The following is an 18699-nucleotide window of genomic DNA, read 5'->3' on the forward strand; positions in this document are numbered from 1 at the left end:
GACAATTAATGTTTTATTCTCTTGATTTATCATTTCTCAAAATAATTTTGGAAATTGTAACAAAATATTAGATAGCATTACAGGCATTAGACATTTACAAGAAGCCTCGGTCATGGCATTAAAATCTCCAAATACTTTTATAGCGATTTAGTGCTACTTAACGGTATATTGGAATAATATGAAGTGAAAGATATTTTCAGCAAAAAGATTAATACTCCCTCCGTCCCTTTCAATTGTTTACATTTTTTAGAGAGTGTCTGACACGCATTTTAAGGTGCATATAATTTATAGTTCTGTAATTTTTTTTTACAATTTTATTTTTCTGAATAAAAATTAAAACATTCAATTTTTTCTTTAAAATACGTGTCGGACACTTATCCAGAAATGTAAACAATTGGAAGGACTTAGGGAGTATTCTTTATAATTTCCTTGGAACAGGTTATCATAATCAGCATCAGCTCATGATTGAGTTCCCCAACCATGTATCTCAAAGCAAAATTATCCATTATCGTGTCAAACTGCATCAGAGTTCAGGACACACATTACCTTTCCTACCATGATACATCTACAATTAGTACTGAGCGCAACCGGTAGAAGGAAGTCCCAGCGTCCTGCAACCACTACTTTCTCGATGTTTGAATTATAAAAAATCTGCATCTTCAAATTTACAAATAAGGAACTATGAGAAGTAGGATCCAACAGTCAAACCATGTCTTGAGTGATACAACATCCCTTCACTCTTTTCGGAAGTAGCAGCACATGGAAAAGAATAAAAGCATGTATAGCTATTGAAACAACAAATGGATAATTGAGCGTAAAGAGTAACATGATTAGGTGAAAAGAGGCTGTGATTCTAGCTTCTATCATTGTGAACAAGAAATGAGTAAAATGTGTAAAACTGTATATTTTTTCTGTACAATGAGACCAGTTGCTTATATACAAGAAATGAGAGAGAAAGATTCTAACTAACTCCTAACAACCTGACAACTAAGCAATGTACAACTGGAATATCTATTTATTTCTATTTACAAATAATTTAGTTTAATACCCCCCTCAAGCTAGACTTAAGGAGGATCAAACTGAAGTCCAAGCTTGGAACTAAGGAATTTGTGATGAGCTGCATCTAATGGTTTAGTGAGAATATCAGCTAGCTGGATGAAAGTGCTGATGTGAGTAGTCTGGAGAAACGCAGACTCTATATACTCTCGAATAAAATGGCAATCAATCTTTAAATGCTTAGTTCTCTCGTGGAATATTTGGTTTTCTGCAATGTGTTGGGCTGAAGTATTGTCACAGTATAACTTGATAGGTCTAGGCACTTGAACATATAAATCTTGTAATAAGCCTTCAAGCCATATAATTTCTGAAGTAGTGTAGCTCATACTCCTATACTCATCTTCTGCACTACTTTTGGAAACAGTTTTCTGCTTCTTTGTCTTCCAAGAAATAAGAGAAGATCCCAAGAATATAGCATAACCAGATAAGGATTTTGCAGAGAAAGAGCAAGTTCCCCAGTCTGCATCTGAATATGCAGTCAAATGCAAAGGAGTGTTTGCCTTATAAAACAAACAAATATTCAAAGTACCTTTGAGATATTTCAACACATGTAATGCAGCATCATAGTGAGGCTGTGCAGGCTCTTGTAAGAATTGAGACAATTGCTGTACAGCATAAGAAATGTCAGGTCTGGTGATATTAAGGTATAAGAGTTTACCAATAATCCTTCTGTATAGTTCTGGATCAGGCAGCTTTGGTACATCTTTTGTGCTTAAGTGCAATCCTTTTGATAATGGAAAAGCAACTGGAGTACATTCAGTAAGATGAGAATCAGCCAACAAATCAAGAATATATTTCCTCTGATTAAGCTGGATCTTTTCTGCAGTCCTCAAAACTTCAATGCCAAGAAAATATTTCAAATCTCCAAGATCCTTAATAGTAAACTTTTGATGAAGTAACATTTTGATATTATTAATTTCCTGAATATCATTTCCAGTAACTAATAGATCATCAACATATACTATAATGGCAGTAAAAGAATCTCCATCCTTTTTGACAAACAATGAGTAATCTTGAGAAGATTGAATATAATTCTGACTAATAAGGTATGCGGTCAGCTCTTTATTCCATTCCCTGGAAGCCTGTCTCAAACCATACAAAGATCTTATTAACTTGCACACAAGACCTGTTGTGACTTTAGAGTAACCAGGTGGGGGATACATATAGATATCTTCAGTAAGATAACCATGCAGAAAAGCATTATTGATGTCTAACTGTTTCAAATACCAACCATTTGCTGCAGCTAGGGCAATTAGTGTTCTGACTGTAGTAAATTTAGCTACAGGACTAAAAGTATGCTTAAAATCCTTCCCTTTAATCTGTTTATCCCCCCTTGCAACCAACCTAGCCTTGCACCTTTCAACACTACCATCTGGATTAAATTTTGTTTTAAACACCCATTTACAACCTGTGGCATGCTTATCAGGAGGTAATGTGGTCAGCTCCCAAGTTTGGTTGTCCTCAAGAGCTTTAATTTATGCATCCATAGCAGCAACCCAAACAGGATCATGTCTTGCCATTTCATAACATGAAGGTTCAATAGGAGATGTAAGAACATTATTAAGACTGACAAAATAATCTGTTGTTTCAGCATTAAGAATATGTGAAGGTTTAGAAATGATATAGGAATCAAATTTCTTTGGCAAAGAAGAGACTCTAGTAGACCTTCTTAAAGCAAGATCAGTCTGAGGATTATTATTATGAACTGAATTATTTGTGTTGGACTCAGATGATATTGAAAGATTAGTACCAGAAGTAGATGATTCTGGCAAAGAGACATGAAAATGAGGTATAGAAACAGATGATTGAGAAGAAGATGATGCATCAGGATTTGAATTTTGAGAAACTGTTGTTGATTGAATATGTGACTGTGGCCAAGGATCAATATCAGACGGATTAACAATGGGCAAAGATGTTACTGAAGAAGGAACACAGGATTCAAATTGTTTATCTGAAAGTTTGAAAGGAAACTGTGTTTCTTTAAAAATAACATCCCTGCTAAGAAAGGTTTCCTGAGTTTCCAAATCATAAAGCTTGTATCCTTTTTGTGCATAAGGATAACCAAGTAGCACACATTTCCTTGCTCTTTGAGCAAACTTATCACCAATTTTCACAGCAGCAAAACAAAGGCAACCAATAATTCTTAAATGAGATATATCAGGTGGTTTCTTTATGAGAATTTCATAAGGAATTTTCCAGGATAACACTGAGCTAGGCATGAGATTTATCAAATATGTAGCAGATAATAAACAATCACCCCAAAATTTCATGGGAAGATTAGCATGTAATCTTATAGTTCTAGCAGTGTCTAAAAGATGCCTATGTTTCCTTTCAATTCTTCCATTTTGTTGTGGAACACCAGGTAAACTTTTCTGGTGAACAATGCCTTTTTTAAAGAAACAAAGAAATACAGAATTCTTTTAAAATTTCAGTGCCATTATCACTCCTAATTGTTTTGACAGTAGTTTTGAAATGGTTTGACACATAAGCTAAGAAGGCAGACACAATGTGGCCAACTTGATCCTTAGATACCAATAAATGTGTCCAACTCTACTATGATCATCTAGGATTGTCAAAAAATATTTGCAACCTGAAGATGTTGGAATTCTATATGGACCCCATAAATCTATATGCAACAGATTAAACACAGCAGGAGCTCTAGAATGTGATTCAGTGAAAGGCAATTTATGATGTTTAGCAAGAATACAAGATTCACAATTGAAATCATTCAACACATTAGAAGTAAACATGTTCATATGTTGTATTTTGCCAAAAGACAAATGCCCAAGTCTGGCATGAAAAACATCAACATTTGGAATAATTGCAGTACTAAAACAGGAGTTTAACATAGTCTGAGAACAATTAGACATATGCTGAGAAGAAAATCTGTACAATCCAACAGCTCTTGTGCCAATTGCTTGGATTGTATAAGGTCCTGAAATGAACTAGTTTCCTTGTCAAACTTGGCAACTAAAAATTTTTGATAAGAAGTTTGCCAACAGATAACAAATTATGTTTGAAATCTGGCACAAAAAGAACATGTTTCAAAGTAATTTGTGGTGTCAAAATGACATCTCCCACTTGTGTGACACTTTTAACATTCCCATCAGGCAAGCAAATTACTGATGTCATAAATATGAGTGAATAAAGATGCATTAAAAGCCATATGATCACTAGCTCCTGTGTCTATAATCCAAGATGCATTAGAATTATGTGATATAATAGAGTTAGCAGATATAATACCTGCAAAATTCACAGATGATTAAGGTGTGTCTGACAAAGGAGAAAAAGACTGTTGTTGTTGCATAATTTTAAGCACTTCCTGATAAACAGCAGCCACCATTTTGTTATCAATCTGTGGCGTCAAATTGCTAGAATCACCACACACAGAGTTTGCAGCAGAATCATTAGAATCAGACACAACAATAGCAGCCATTCTTTGAAAGTTCTTGCTTTTGTTATACCATTCAGGATAGCCTACAAGCTTGAAACATTGATCAGCAATGTGACCTTTCCTTTTACAATGATCACAGATCATGTCTAGTTTAGATTTCTTAAGGTCTTTTATGAAGTTTGGTTGTCCTTGCCCTCTACTATAACCACCATATCCAGATCTTTGACTGAATAATGCACTAATTTCAGACCTAGAACCAACCAAATTGATACTATTCTGCTTCTCAATCTGTTGCAGAATATGATATGCCTTCAGAACACTAGGCAATGGTTCCATGCTTAACAAATTTGTCTTAACAGAATCATACTGCTTGTTCAATCCACAAATGAATTGAATCAGTTTCTTAGTTTCTTGAGCATCCATTACTTTCTTCAACAAATGCAGAGCAAGTACACACCAAATTACCTTCAAGAACATGCAATTTGTCCCGAACTGACTTCATCTTACCAAAATACTCAGCAATATTCATATTATCTTGTTGAATCTTGATGAGAGTAGTATGTAACTCATAAAGCAAGGGAGCATTCGACTTACCAAATCGATCAGCCACATTAGTCCAAAGTTCATATGCCGAAGTAGCGAAGATAAAACTATCAGAGATTACCTGATCCATAGAGCTTGTTAGCCAAGACATCACCATATAATCGTTTCGAATCATTTGTTAAGATCAGGTGAATTCTCAGAAGGTTTGCTTGAGGATCCGTCAATGAATCCAAGCTTATTCTTCGCTCCAAGAGCCATCTTCACACTTCGACTCCAGTTGATGAAATTGTCACCGGATAGCAACATCGTGCCAAGCTGCTGGCGAGGATTATCACCAAAAGAAAGATAATACGGATCGTTATAATTCACAGCTTGATTATGTAAATTATTCAACATCTCGTTCGTTTGTGACGTTTCAGCAGATGAATTCGCCATAACAAGAACAAGAGATCAATATATTTGTGCAAGAACTGAAATTGCGATCAAAACACGAACAATCGATCGAAAATTGCGATGAAATGAAATCGATCGAATAACAAGAAGAACCGAAATCGATTAATCGGAAAAGATGAATCAGAAATCAAGATCGAGTGAGAATTATAGCTCTGATACCATGAAAAGAGGTTGTGATTCTAGCTTCTATCATTGTGAACAAGAAATGAGTAAAATGTGTAAAACCGTATATTTTTTCTGTACAATGAGACCAGTTGCTTATATACAAGAAATGAGAGAGAAAGATTCTAACCAACTCCTAATAACCTGACAACTAAGCAATGTACAGCTGGAATATCTATTTATTTCTATTTACAAATAATTTAGCTTAATATTACGCAGTATGAACTAAAAAATTGGTTGAAAATCAGGATCTTTATAAAGTGAAGAATGTGTTTTTATATATGCAACACAAGGCTTCAGAAGTTCACCTCAATATCCTGCTTCTTCGCCTGTACAACGAACTAATTGAATGTCGAAGGGAGGTACAGATATTGCACAGTGGATATGATGCAGAAGTATCTAGTCATAGAATTCCACTTGAGATTTAATATAGCGAGTTTGAGATGAGATCAGCCATTGCACATTGACCAAGCTTCAGTATGAGTTGCTGAAAAGTATCTGTAGTGTAACCTGCTGCATAGGAGATATCTGTATTTTCTATCAAAATGACAAAATCAATTACTAGTGTCGTAACATAGATTCAAAGCTTTTATATCTACAATCAAAGAGCTGTGCACTTCAAGATTGTATATTTCTATGTAAGTACTAAAGATGATCTACACAAGTACTAAAGATGATCTCAAGGTTACACAGAAAGTATTTTAATGATAATTTAAGGCCACGTTATGGTGCAAAATATATGAATACCTAAATTTAACACAGACATGGTGGAATAGATTAAAGGAACTGCTGATTGACAAGCAGTAACTATTAGGAAAATAAATAATGAAAATTGAAAGAAAAATGTATTGCAAGTACAGAACGAAGAAAACTAAACAACATTACCAGTTCTGCTCCACTAGAGAAGACAAATTCAGCACCACCAAAAGCATTGATGATCTACGTAAACAAGAAACACGATCATAATTGTCGTTTCGCTTCAGAACTGCTACCTTAATTTCAGAGAAAAATAATTCATAAATTCAAAACAACATAAAATTACGAGCACAGAAAATGTAACAAATAAATCAAGACTAATATCAAAACATGATGGAAATATCCTACCATGAATGAAATATCCAACTTATTCCAGTCAAGCTTTTTCTTTTACAGGTGGGGAGGCTTGAAAAAAGAAGAAGCAAAAGAGCAGTTCAGTCTAGGGGTGTAAATGAGCCGAACTATTTGTGAGCTATTCGAAATCGATTAGTAAAATATTTGAATTTGGTTCGGTAATAATCGAGCTGAGCTCAAGCTTGAGCTATTCGAATTCTTTACCGAGACGAGCTCGAGCTTCAAATTGCTCAGCTCGTAAGGTTTGCGAGTCTTATCGAGCCTTTACTATTTATAATTTTTTTTATATAAATATTTAATTTTTTATTTATATTTTATATATTTAATTCAAATCAAACTCGAGCCGAACTGTTCATATTTCGAGTTTTATCAATATTAGGTGAAATCGAATCGAGCTTTCGAGCCGAACTCGAGCCTATCGAATTTTTTGCGAGCCAAGCTTCGAGTTTGAAAGTTAAGGCTCGGTTGAACTCGAGCTCGAACCCGAACAATTTTAATTGTGTTCGAGTCGAACCTGGTAGTGTTCGACTCGCTCGATTGTTTCACTATCTCTGTCGCATCCTAAAATTCTGCAAGTGCTGTCAGTTCAATTCTACAGTCACCATCAAGATACTATTACCATTTAACTAAAAAAACCAAGAAAAACAAAAAAACATGGAATGAAATATTATAAAAATTCAATTTAAAGATCAACCAAACCTGAAAGAACATTCTGTGAAACACGTCAGAAGAAATGGGTATTTAAAGTCTTCCAAAAAAATGTTCTAATAGAATCGAAATCATTCATGCCTTGAATATCTGTCAAGCCAATAGAATCCGACACGTCCAAAATCTTCAGGTGTTTCAAATAAGATAAATTTGGTAATCTTTTCGGAAATGTACAATCATTTGCCTTCAGCACTCCCAGAGCAGGAGAGATATCTGCAATGCATAACAAACATTGACAACATGAGAGTTAAAGATTTTTCACAAATCTTTCTCAAGTAGCAGATAGTGCCCACAAGAGTTTTCAAGGTATTGTCATAACTTAAAATCAGCTCAGCAAGTTTACGGAGACATCCACACGCATCCGGTAACACAGAAACAAATAGTTTCATCCAATTGGGACTTTTAGGGATTCTACACTTCCACACTTCCGTGACTACCAATATATAGAATTTTCAGTTTTCTCATGCTGCAAGTGCCATCTGGAAGGCTTCTTAGGTTTACACAACCACGAAATTTTTGAAAAAACAAGCATCACCAAACCTCCTGTTGATTTGTAGATATCCCCTAAGTTTGTGCAGCCTTCATAATTAAAATTTCATGGCACTATAATTAAAAATTAAAATTTTAAGGCACTACAATTAAAAATTAAAATTAATTTTTAATTACCTCTTTCTGAATTGAGGTGAATAAAACGGAGCACTTTTATGTTCAACATTTCATGAAAGAGTGGGAGAGACTGGTTAATTCTTGTCACTTTTCAACTGCTCTCATTAACAGTGGTGCTGTCAAACTCTTCAGTTTTGTACAGTAGATGAATCCCATAAACTTTTGCACGTCGATTTGCTTTTAATATAATTCTATCGTCACCATCTTCGACAGAAAATGTTGATTTTGGTACTATTACCATCAATGATTTATAACTGCCATAACTTTCAAATTCGCCCCTCCATATAAAATTACTTGCAGTTTTCTCAATAGAGTAACTGGTAAGAGATTTTGAGGATCTAATGCAAAGAATCATCCCCAAGTAATTGTGTGACACATTTGGCGGCAAATTTAAAGACATTGTTGGATAACCATCATTTGGTTCAATACTCATAAAAGACGACATTGATTCATATTCACTTGATTTACTAATCCAATCAGGAAACTCGGTTGAGCAAATTTGGATTGGATGCCCAAATTGAGAGTACATCTGTTGCAAAACATAAAAAAAAATATATAAATATAATAACCTTTGAGATAATACTAAAATTATGAAAATGTTAAACAACTGTCATCTTATTTATTTATTTAGGATCTTCTAAATGACCAAGACGGAAACATACATCAATTATTATTATTTATTATATTTAAAAGCATGTTCTTCAAAAATATTTTTAAAAATATTATAAGACCTGCTGGTAAAATAAAATAATTGCGCCACACTAATTTACACTTCTAAAAATAGTCAAACCTGAAAGAAACTCTCTGTGAAAGTGCATTCCAGAAGAGAGGAGTTGGAACTTTCCAAATGAAGTTCTCTAACAGAAGTGGGTCCATGCAAGCCTTGAATCTCACTCAAACCACCACAATCTTCAAGTTTTATGTACTCTAACTGTTTCAAATTGGATAGATTTGGAAATCTTTCCATCAACGTACAGCAATCTGCCATTATCCATTTCAGATTACAAGGAAGCTCTGCTTTTAGCTCTCTGAGCCTTGTAAGATTCCAAAGTTGATCCGGTAATATTTCTAGTTTTTCACATCCAGAGATATCAATAATTTCCAATGATCTCAGGTTGCAAATGGTGACTGGTAGAGTTTTGAGGTTCTTGTTACTATTTAATCTTAGCATAACAAGCTTACTAAGGTTTCCAATCGAATCCGGTAGTATTGAAACAGTTAGATTCCCTGCATTCAGTTCTCTCAGTGATTGAATGTTCCCTAATGGCATAGGCAATGCTTCCAAACAACTGCAATCACAAATATCTAGAACTTCCAAAGCTGTCAAGTTACAAATGGTGTTCGGAAGACTTCTTAGTTTAACACAACCATGCAAATATAAGGAAACAAGTCTTGTCAAACTACCAATTGATAAATGGACCTCCTCCAAGCTTTCACAGCCTGTGAGATTTAAAGTTTCAAGACATGGTAATTTAGTGAAGTCTGTAATTGTAGCTAAATCTTGAGAATACGACATGTCTAGAATCTTTAACTTTTCAAACACATGGGGAACCTGTAATAATGAGTGCATTTGAGAGTAATTAATAAACCAGGCATATCACAAAATGAACTATCATATATTCAAGAAACATAATCACATCACTACCATGTTTAGCTCCCACATTGTTATGATATTGCTACTAGGCAACTCAAGAATAACAAGTTTTATCGGGTAAAATTCAGAAGGCAAACATTTCAAAGGACAACACTCCCAACAGAGCCACCTCAAATCTTCAAATTTCTGTTCAAAGCTTCCAGTGAGATGTACCTTATTGAGGTAAAGAAATCTTAATTTCCTCATGTTTTTGAATGTTTCCAAAGTGAATGATTCTTCGTAGAGTGCATTCTGATAGTTCACTTTGCGAGGGACGATGCCTTCAGTTACTTCTGTTCCCTAACATTCATATATTAATAGAACAAAAAATTATTATGAGAAATCAAAGAGAAAGAAAAGAGAGGGAGAGATATAGAGAATTGTAAAAGAATAAAAGTACTCCCTGCGTTTCTTGAACACATAAATTCATCCAATGTGCAATCTTATATACATACATTTTCAAGAAGAGAAGTTGATGAAGCCGCATCACATATAATCATATAAGAAATTATTTTATACTAGCTGAGTGTGAAATACCAACAGAGATTAAAATATCAATAACATAATATAATTGTAGAGAATTAAATTTGAAATAAATATGTAAATAAATATTATTTAATATGCAGTTACAAAAAATCTAACTCGAGATGAAACCAAAGAAGAGAAATAAAATAAATAAATCTTATATGATTATGTAGTTGCACAGAATCGAAGATGTGTATGGAGTGAAATTAATTAATTCAATTATATAGTGAATATCAAAATTTGGTTCTTTAATACTATTGTGAGTGTTTCCCTTATTAATAAAAAGTAAGTATGCCTCCTGAGCAAGCCTGAGCAAGCCTGAGCAAGCCTGTCGCTTAAATACGGTTTACCTTGGTTCACGTGGTTTGCAGGCTATTATGTAAGCCCGTAAGGTTTACCCAGTGCGCACCGGAAGGTAGCGGCTGCGGGTTGCCTACGATAAAAAAAAGAAAGTATAGATATATTGGATTTACCGTCTCCTTCTTTAGCACGTCATATATATCTATTGAGAGCCACAATCTACTGTGTTTTCCGGGCTCATCAGGAGAGTTCTTACGTGCAATTTCTTTCCCCAAATGTTGAAGCAGATCATCTGTTTTTAACTCATTTCGAGAATTTACCGATAGTAGACACCTATTCTTTAGAATATCAATATTATGATCAACGTTGGTGTAACAAGTTTCCAGCACTTGAACAACTTTATTTTTCTCCCATCCGATAAAAAAGCAAGTAATATCTAGGAACATATCTTGTAGCACAGGATCAACCAATTTTAGCGCATCAATGTCAATAACATGTTTTTTCATAACATCTTCAATCATTTCAGTCTCTGTATTATACAGGAGATGAATCCCTACAAATTTGGTATTATCGGCTGTGAATTCGATTCTATGATCATCATCTCTGACCGGAAAAATTGATTTTGGCACTATTACCATCACTTCAGACTTACGACGAATATCAAGGCTGCCGCTCCTCCATATAAAACCACTTCTCGTATTCTTAACAGAAAAACCAAATGTTGAGCTTCTAAAATACCCTGGATCGTTAAAACAAAGAATGATCCCCATAAAATTGTGCGATTCGTTTGGCAGTAAATATGCATATACCGTCGACTCTGAGTCACTTGATGCACTTGTCCAATACAGTGATTCATCAATCCAACCAACCCATCGTTGGCGACCTTTATGATCTAAAACTTCGTCAACCTTAACAGTAATCTGATGCCCAAATTCAGAATACACCTGTTACCAGACAAAGAAACATAATAAAATAAGAATACACTAATTTTTTTGATGATTCAATAATTTTTTTGACGATTCAATAAAATTTCACAATATTGTTATTGTCCTATTGAAATGAACAATGTGTATTTTTATGATTTTATTATTATTAAAAGTAATAATTTTTTTACAAATTATTATCTTTGGCAAAGTAAAATTACAAAGAGTTTGAGATCAGGAGAACCTTGAACAATCGTTTTGTGAGATGGTTATATGTCAAACCACTACAATTGTCCAAAGCAAGGTTTCTTATAGCAGTGAGTTCCTCCAAGTCTTGAATCTCTGTCAAACCGCTACACCACGAAAGGTTCAACGTCTCCAAGTGTTTCAAATCGGATATATTTGGTAATCTTTCCAAAGAGTTACAAGAGTCTGCCTTTATGCATTTCAGATTAGGAGGAAGTTTTGGAATGGAAAACAGATGACAACAACTAAAAAGTTCAAGAGATTGTAGGTTTGACAACTGACTAAAACCGGAGGGCAAGGCAGTGATCCTGCACATGGACATATCTAATTCTTGCAATGATAATGCAATTTGGCTTGATTCTATATCTGGAAGCTTTTTTAACATAGTAGCATAGCTTGCATCGAGCTTCTTTAACCTTGTAATCGTCCACAGATCATCGGGTAATGTTTCTAGTATTTCACATCCATAAATACTAAGAATCTCCAGATTTCTTAAGTTGCAAATGGTGTCTGGAAGAGTTTCAAGCTTCTCGTTACCCCATAGATCCAACTCAACAAGCTTAGTAAGATTCCCTATCGAATCCGGAAATTTTGAAACAGGTAGTCCCCTCACATCAATCTTTTTCAGGGATTCAATGTTTCCAATTTCAGTAGGCAATGCTGAGAGACTACCGCAACCATAAATATCAAGAATTTCCAATGATCTCAGGTTGCAAATGGTGTCCGGAAGTGTTTCAAGCTTCTGGTTATCCAGTAGATTCAGTTCAACAAGCTTAGTAAGATGGCCAATTGAATCAGGTAACTTCGAAAGAGTTAGGCCATAAGCGATGAAGTTTGTTAGTGATTTAATGTTGCCCAGTTGTAGAGGCAAAGCTTCCAGACTATAGCACTCACTAATATTTAGAACTTTCAATACTCTCAAGTTGCAGATGGTGTCCGGAAGACTTCTTAGCTTCTTACAACCCGCCAAATTTAAGGATTCAAGCCTCACCAAACTTCCGATTGACATGTGGAGCTCCTCCAACCTTTCACAGCCGTCCAGATTTAAAGTTTCAAGAGAGGGTAATTTTGCGAAGTCTGGAGTTGTAACTAAATCTAGAGAGCGTTTCATGTTTAGAGTCTTTAACTTTCCAAAAACACGTGATACCTGTAATGACAATTGGCAAAAAATAAATAACACATTTTTATTTTAATTTTTAATATATGAAAGACTCGAACTACGTACCACGTTTGGCTCCCACGTTGTCATTTTGCTGTAAGGCAATTCGAGGATTACAAGTTTTTGAGAGTAAAACTCGGAAGGTAAACACTTCAAAGGACAAAATTCCCAACGTAGCCACCTCAAATCTTTAAATATATGTTCAAAGCTGCCAGTGAGATTTGCATTTATGAGCTTAAGAAATCTTAATTTACTCATCCTTTCGAATGTTTTCGTAGTGAATGCTACTTCTTGAAGTTCATCTCGTCCATCTTTATAGCTGATACATTCAATCGCTTTTGTTCCCTAACATGTATATGAAGAAGACAAGTTGATGATTATTGTTTTATTTACTAATTTAAAAAAGGATAAAAAATGGAAGACGGTAAGTTCGCGTGTGTCTTTCTTCACCACATAATCTCAATTTACAAGCAATCATATATACATTCATTTATCATATATAGTCATGAAGCGATCAAATGAATATAAAATCATTGTTGAATATTATATATATTGAACTTACAGTCTGGTTCTCTAACACTTCGTATATGTCTTCTACTGCCCACAATCTACTGTAGTTTCCTGGATCATTAGCAGAGTTGTTACGTGCAATATCTCTTCCTACATCTCGAAGCAGATCATGCATCTCCAATCTATCCGGCCCGTACATATTTCTCCTAATTGTCAGTAAACATCTTTTCTTTAGAATATCAATATTATGATCTGCGAAAAGATAACAAGTATCCATAATTTCAACCACCTCGTCTTTTACGTTTCCGATGAAAAAACAAGCAATGTCAAGGAATATCTGCTTTAACAAAGGATCCTCCAATTCAACGGCATTCAAGCTAATTTTAAGTTTTTGCTGAATAGTGCTGTCTGGATCTCGCTGCAGTTTCTGGATATAAGATCTCCAACCCACCACGGAATGTTGTGTAGATAGATATGCACCAAACACCTCTAGAGCCAATGGAAGCCCACCAGCAAGACTTATAATATCTTTAGACAATATCATTAAAGTGTTGTCTTTTCCACCATTTTCAAATGCATGTTTTGAAAATAGTGAAAGTGACTCCTGGTCATTTAACTCAGTTACCTTGTATCGATATCTGGGTTCTGCTTTGATTTTATCCAGCATCTCTTCATCTCTTGTAGTTATGATAACTACACTCCCAGAAGCAAAAGGGCCTACCAAAGATTCAAACTGATTACGGTCATAGATATCATCAACAAGAACTAGAACTTTTGCTAAACAAATCCTCTCTCGTATTAACTTAGCTCCTTCTTCAACATTGTGAACCTCAACTGTTTTGTTACTTTTAAGAACTTCATTAATAAGTTTCTGTTGCAAAGATTCTATGCCTTTGTAGTTAGTCGAAGCATCCCTAACGTTTGCTAAGAAGCAGCTGCCTTCAAAGTTTCCTCCTAGCAGAAGTTGATTGAAAAGAGCTTTGGCAAGAGTTGTTTTGCCTATGCCACCCATACCATATATACCAATATTGATGACACCAAGGGTGTCAGTACTCATCAATGACATTATCTCCTCAACCCGAGAATCCAACCCAACCGGATATTTTACCACATCCAAAGTCTTGGGATTCATATCCAGTGAAATCCTATTAATAATTTCAGAGATAATATCAGCTTCAGACCTGCCACTACTGCACACACATTCGTATATGAGTTAGTTACAGACTAAAACATATTTGGTTCTAAAAGTGATGAATCTTGATAAATTAATTATTATGTCATTTCTATTCAAAATACCAGATTTTTCGTTCATTAAATGAGATACTAATAGTACGAATAGTAAAATAAATAATGTATAATCTCTTAATTAAATTGAGAATGAGTTTTATTAGAAACTAGAAGTAACATAGAGGAATATTTATTAAGATCAATTAGCATAAAAAGAAAATTAGTAAAACATTATAATTGATAATGGAAGTCGAGAGATTTAGCAAAGCAACATGACAGAGTATTTTATTTAAGAATAAATAATAGAAAGGTTAATATTACCGAGTTACATGGTATCCTGAAAAGCCGGAAACTTCAACTAGTGTATCACGCCACTTCATCACACGTTCCTGGGCAGAACGGGTTTGATGTTTTTCAAATGCCTCCGTGAATTTTTTAGTTTGGTAGCGCACCACAGATGGATCGATGTAGTAAAACACGGGAATAACCAATCTCTTCATTGATTTGTGACAATTGAGAATCTCTACAAGCTCGTCAAGGCACCAAGCCGAAGAAGCATAGTTTTCGGAGAACACAATAACATAAATCTTAGATTCTTGTATAGCTTGAAACAATGCTTCTGAGATTACTTGTCCGCTGCGTAGCTCAGGATTATCCATAAATGTTGGAAAACCAGAACAAACTAGTTTATCGTACAAATGACTGGTAAAGTTATTTCGAGTGTCTACACCACGGAAGCTCAAGAAAACACCCCATGAAGTAGGTGTTGGAGTTTGAGAAATAGTTGTAGAAGGCATCAAATCTGAAGGAGAAGAGGATGGACTTTGAGAAGTAGTTGTAATAGGTGTTTGAGTATTAGGTGTAGAAGGCATTATAAATTCACACAACAAACCCCACAAATGGGATATCCAAAGTATGAATCTATGAAACATGTTGAAAACAGATGCAAAAACACAAAGTTACAAAGGATCTTGTAGAAAGATGAAGATCGATGTAGACACAAGGTTAGTAAAAGGACAGTTGAGATTGATAATCGGAAGATTACGAGTGAAATTGTAAGGATTTTAAATGAGTGGCCCTTGCTCAATATTGAACTGGAGTATTACTTTCTTGCTCAATTTTAAAAGCACCTACTGAGATGAAGATTAGAAAACACTGAAGATCAAGGATTAAAAGTTGTACATCATCATATTCAACAAAGTGTAGACCTGTTGCTGTAGGAAATTAACTAGAGTTAGACAAAAATGGAAGAGAGAACAATTGAAAATGCATGTGTATGGATAACAAAATGAGTGGCCCTTGCTCGATTTCCATATATCCTCCTATTCCTCTCTCAGTTTTACATATATTTTTTACTTGCCACTTGACCCTACAGAAGCAGTTTGAATGCAGAAAAGTCTAGTTCTACATAGGTCGAGCAAAATACCGATTTAAAACCGAAACCGGAGAAAACCGAACCGAAAAAACCGATCTGGAACCGAAATCGAAAAATAAAAAATCGAACTGATTTAAATGGTTTGGTTCCGGTTATACCTTCTAAGTGAACCGATAAAAACCGAACCTGTTATTAATATTAATAAATAAATATTACATTTTACATATATAATACATATAGTATTCTTTTAAAAATTAAATACACAGTTAATTGTGACATTATTCTTTTAAAAGTTATTGTCAGAGTATTTCTTGTTTCTAGTATAGGTGAAGCAAGTTTGATCAAGTAGTGTATATTAGGCAATATTAGTGAACTAAAATAATACACAACTTGTATGTTAGTTAACAATAGGATGGTGTGTTCATGGCATTTTGACACCTAAACTCATCTGCTAACTTTGGCATATGATCAAGATAAACTAATAAGTAAAAAAACACACACATAATAATCTATTGCATAATGTTTTGTGTTATTTTTGTGAAAATACACACACATAAAATACGCTCTTCGGGTTATTTGTGTTAAACTACAATGTAATATTATTTAATTTCATATTTAATCGGTTTTGTAACCGGAACCGAACCGATATTTTTTAAACCGAAACCGAATCCGAACCGGCGGTTGCGGTTTTGGATTTTGAAAACCGAATATATATGGTTGCGGTTCCGGTTTTAACAAAAAACCGAGCCGAATCGGCCTATACTCTACCCTAGTTCTACATATTTATTGTCAATGCGTTTGAACTAGGAAGTACATTTTTACTAATAGGCCCGACCAAAAATTATCCTTAGATAGGCTTTAATAAAGCAAGTAGCATAATAACCCGTACGAGATTATCTAGATTTTTTTTATGCGTCATGCAATTATAATGTTCTTAGTTGTTTTCTTATTTATAAATGTTGTACAATGTCTAACGTATATTAAATACAAGTTGATTGTTTATCAACATGTATTATTTTCATACAAGACATTACCAAATTACACAACGTTTCTAATATAGCTCATTAAGCAAAATATATATATTTTTGTTTGTACTGTATAATTTGTATTTAATGAATGAATATAAACAGGATAGTCGATGTACGTTTAAAATAAAATGATTAAACTTAATCTGTAGAATGTCGTCACTATGTTTACAAAAAAAAAACTAAAAATTAACATATATATTCAATATAAAGTTGACCAAAAAATTTGAATTTTACTTAAATAAACTATATGTACTACTGAGTTCACGACTAACTTATAATAAACTTACTCAATTTAAAAAGAAAAAAAATGCATAACTGAAGTTAGAATGACTTGCAATCATAACATACAATAATGTAAAATTTATAATCTTGTTAATATAAAAGTTGATTTTAATAAAAAATGTTATCTTTTGAAATTCAACGTATGTATGTATGAAAAATGTTATATTTTATTTACATTACTGTTAACAAAGTAAGATTAATTTATATGTGTACGTGTCAGCATGTAAATTACCGTATGTTACATTTCTTAGTAAATTATGATGGTTTCAATTATTTATATGCTAAATATGTGATTTATGTACATTTATATTCATTATTAACATCTATTGAGACAATTGATTACTTAAATAACATGCATTTATAATTATTCAAAAATTAAAATTATGTAATAAATAAATTGCAATAACTTATATATGGTATTCATATTATCACTAATAAACAATCCATAACTATTTTTTACGCAATCGAGTACCAATCATGGTTGTAACATAAAATTAAATTATAAATTGTAAAGACTTATTATTGATATTCATGATTTTTTTCAAGAACTCGAAGGAAAAATTGTAATTATATCATTATTTAAACTGTTTTTAAGTTTCTTTAATTATGACTCTAATATTTATTCATATAATAATTTGATAACATTGTATATTATTCTCCTAAAATTAAATATTTTTCAATTTGATAAAGTTTTATAAGTATCAGTTGAACTGGTTAATTTCTTTAAATTATTCAACAATATATTTTCCCCCTTTAAATAGTATAAAATGCATTGAATCAAAAATTTTTGCATAAATACCCAAGTTGCAGAAAATATTTGCAAAATACGGATTAACCTCATAGGCAACCACACACGCAACCATTCAATCTCATATGCAACCACATATGCAACATGTGTCCGTATTTTTGCAAATATTTTCATAAAAAATAGTATTTTGGTAAATTTTCTTGAATCAAATGCTACAATATAATATAGATATAACTTTTATTTGAATATTTTAAAATATTAAAATAATTCAAAATATTTGTACAACATTTTCTTGATCAATGAATATTTCTTATCTAAAAGAACTCTTTTTAAAAGGCTAGTTTTTTCAAGTGAAAAATAAAAAATAAATATATTTAATATATCGTCGTAGTTTTAACAAATCTCGTGAGATCTTATATCAAATTTTGATATTTTTAAAAACGGGACAACTCCTAAAAACAATTACGCTACCAGTGAAGTTAGTAATTTTAATACAAATATTCAATTGACTTGATCCTATCAAGGCCTCGAATACATTAATTTATATTAACATAAGATATTAAAATATTTCACATAATTGATAAGATATTCTCTGCGAGCTTGTAATTTAAGTTTACTAAATGTAGAATGTGACGATGTTTTTCGGCCCGG

At 33.4% G+C, this 18699-nt stretch overlaps 1 protein-coding gene across 44 annotated transcripts; it reads right to left on the reverse strand.

The window, feature by feature from the left end:
- Nucleotides 1-501: 501 nt before the first annotated feature.
- On the reverse strand, nt 502-15906 carry LOC141698600 (TMV resistance protein N-like). Of its 44 annotated transcripts, none has more exons than XM_074503335.1 (13): nt 14937-15906; nt 13441-14578; nt 12945-13223; nt 11718-12866; nt 10724-11494; nt 9738-10025; nt 8883-9644; nt 8093-8621; nt 7418-8005; nt 6494-6600; nt 5917-6118; nt 4300-5311; nt 2525-3991 (listed from the first exon to the last, which is right to left on the reverse strand). In XM_074503335.1, exons 1-8 carry the CDS (start codon nt 15545-15547, stop codon nt 8184-8186), a joined length of 5436 nt encoding a protein of 1811 aa, XP_074359436.1. In that variant the 5' UTR covers nt 15548-15906; the 3' UTR covers nt 2525-3991; nt 4300-5311; nt 5917-6118; nt 6494-6600; nt 7418-8005; nt 8093-8183. The 44 variants fall into 44 exon arrangements, with proteins under 44 accessions (XP_074359444.1, XP_074359443.1, XP_074359436.1 ...); XM_074503338.1 differs by having other exon boundaries at nt 2525-4001; XM_074503337.1 differs by lacking the exons at nt 2525-3991; nt 4300-5311 and adding exons at nt 6713-6769; nt 7233-7296 and having other exon boundaries at nt 5653-6118; nt 6494-6593.
- Nucleotides 15907-18699: the final 2793 nt, after the last annotated feature.

Source organism: Apium graveolens, chromosome 11 (assembly GCF_009905375.1).
Source record: "Apium graveolens cultivar Ventura chromosome 11, ASM990537v1, whole genome shotgun sequence".
Taxonomy (NCBI): domain Eukaryota; kingdom Viridiplantae; phylum Streptophyta; class Magnoliopsida; order Apiales; family Apiaceae; genus Apium; species Apium graveolens.

Coding starts and splice junctions, on each gene's coding strand:
- LOC141698600 (XM_074503343.1), bottom strand. CDS start 15,547: ATGTTTCATAGATTCATACTTTGGATATCCCATTTGTGGGGTTTGTTG. Junction 13,224..13,440: donor AAGTGTTAGAGAACCAGACT/GTAAGTTCAATA, acceptor TATACATGTTAG/GGAACAAAAGCGATTGAATG. Junction 11,495..11,717: donor TCACAAAACGATTGTTCAAG/GTTCTCCTGATC, acceptor GTCTGGTAACAG/GTGTATTCTGAATTTGGGCA.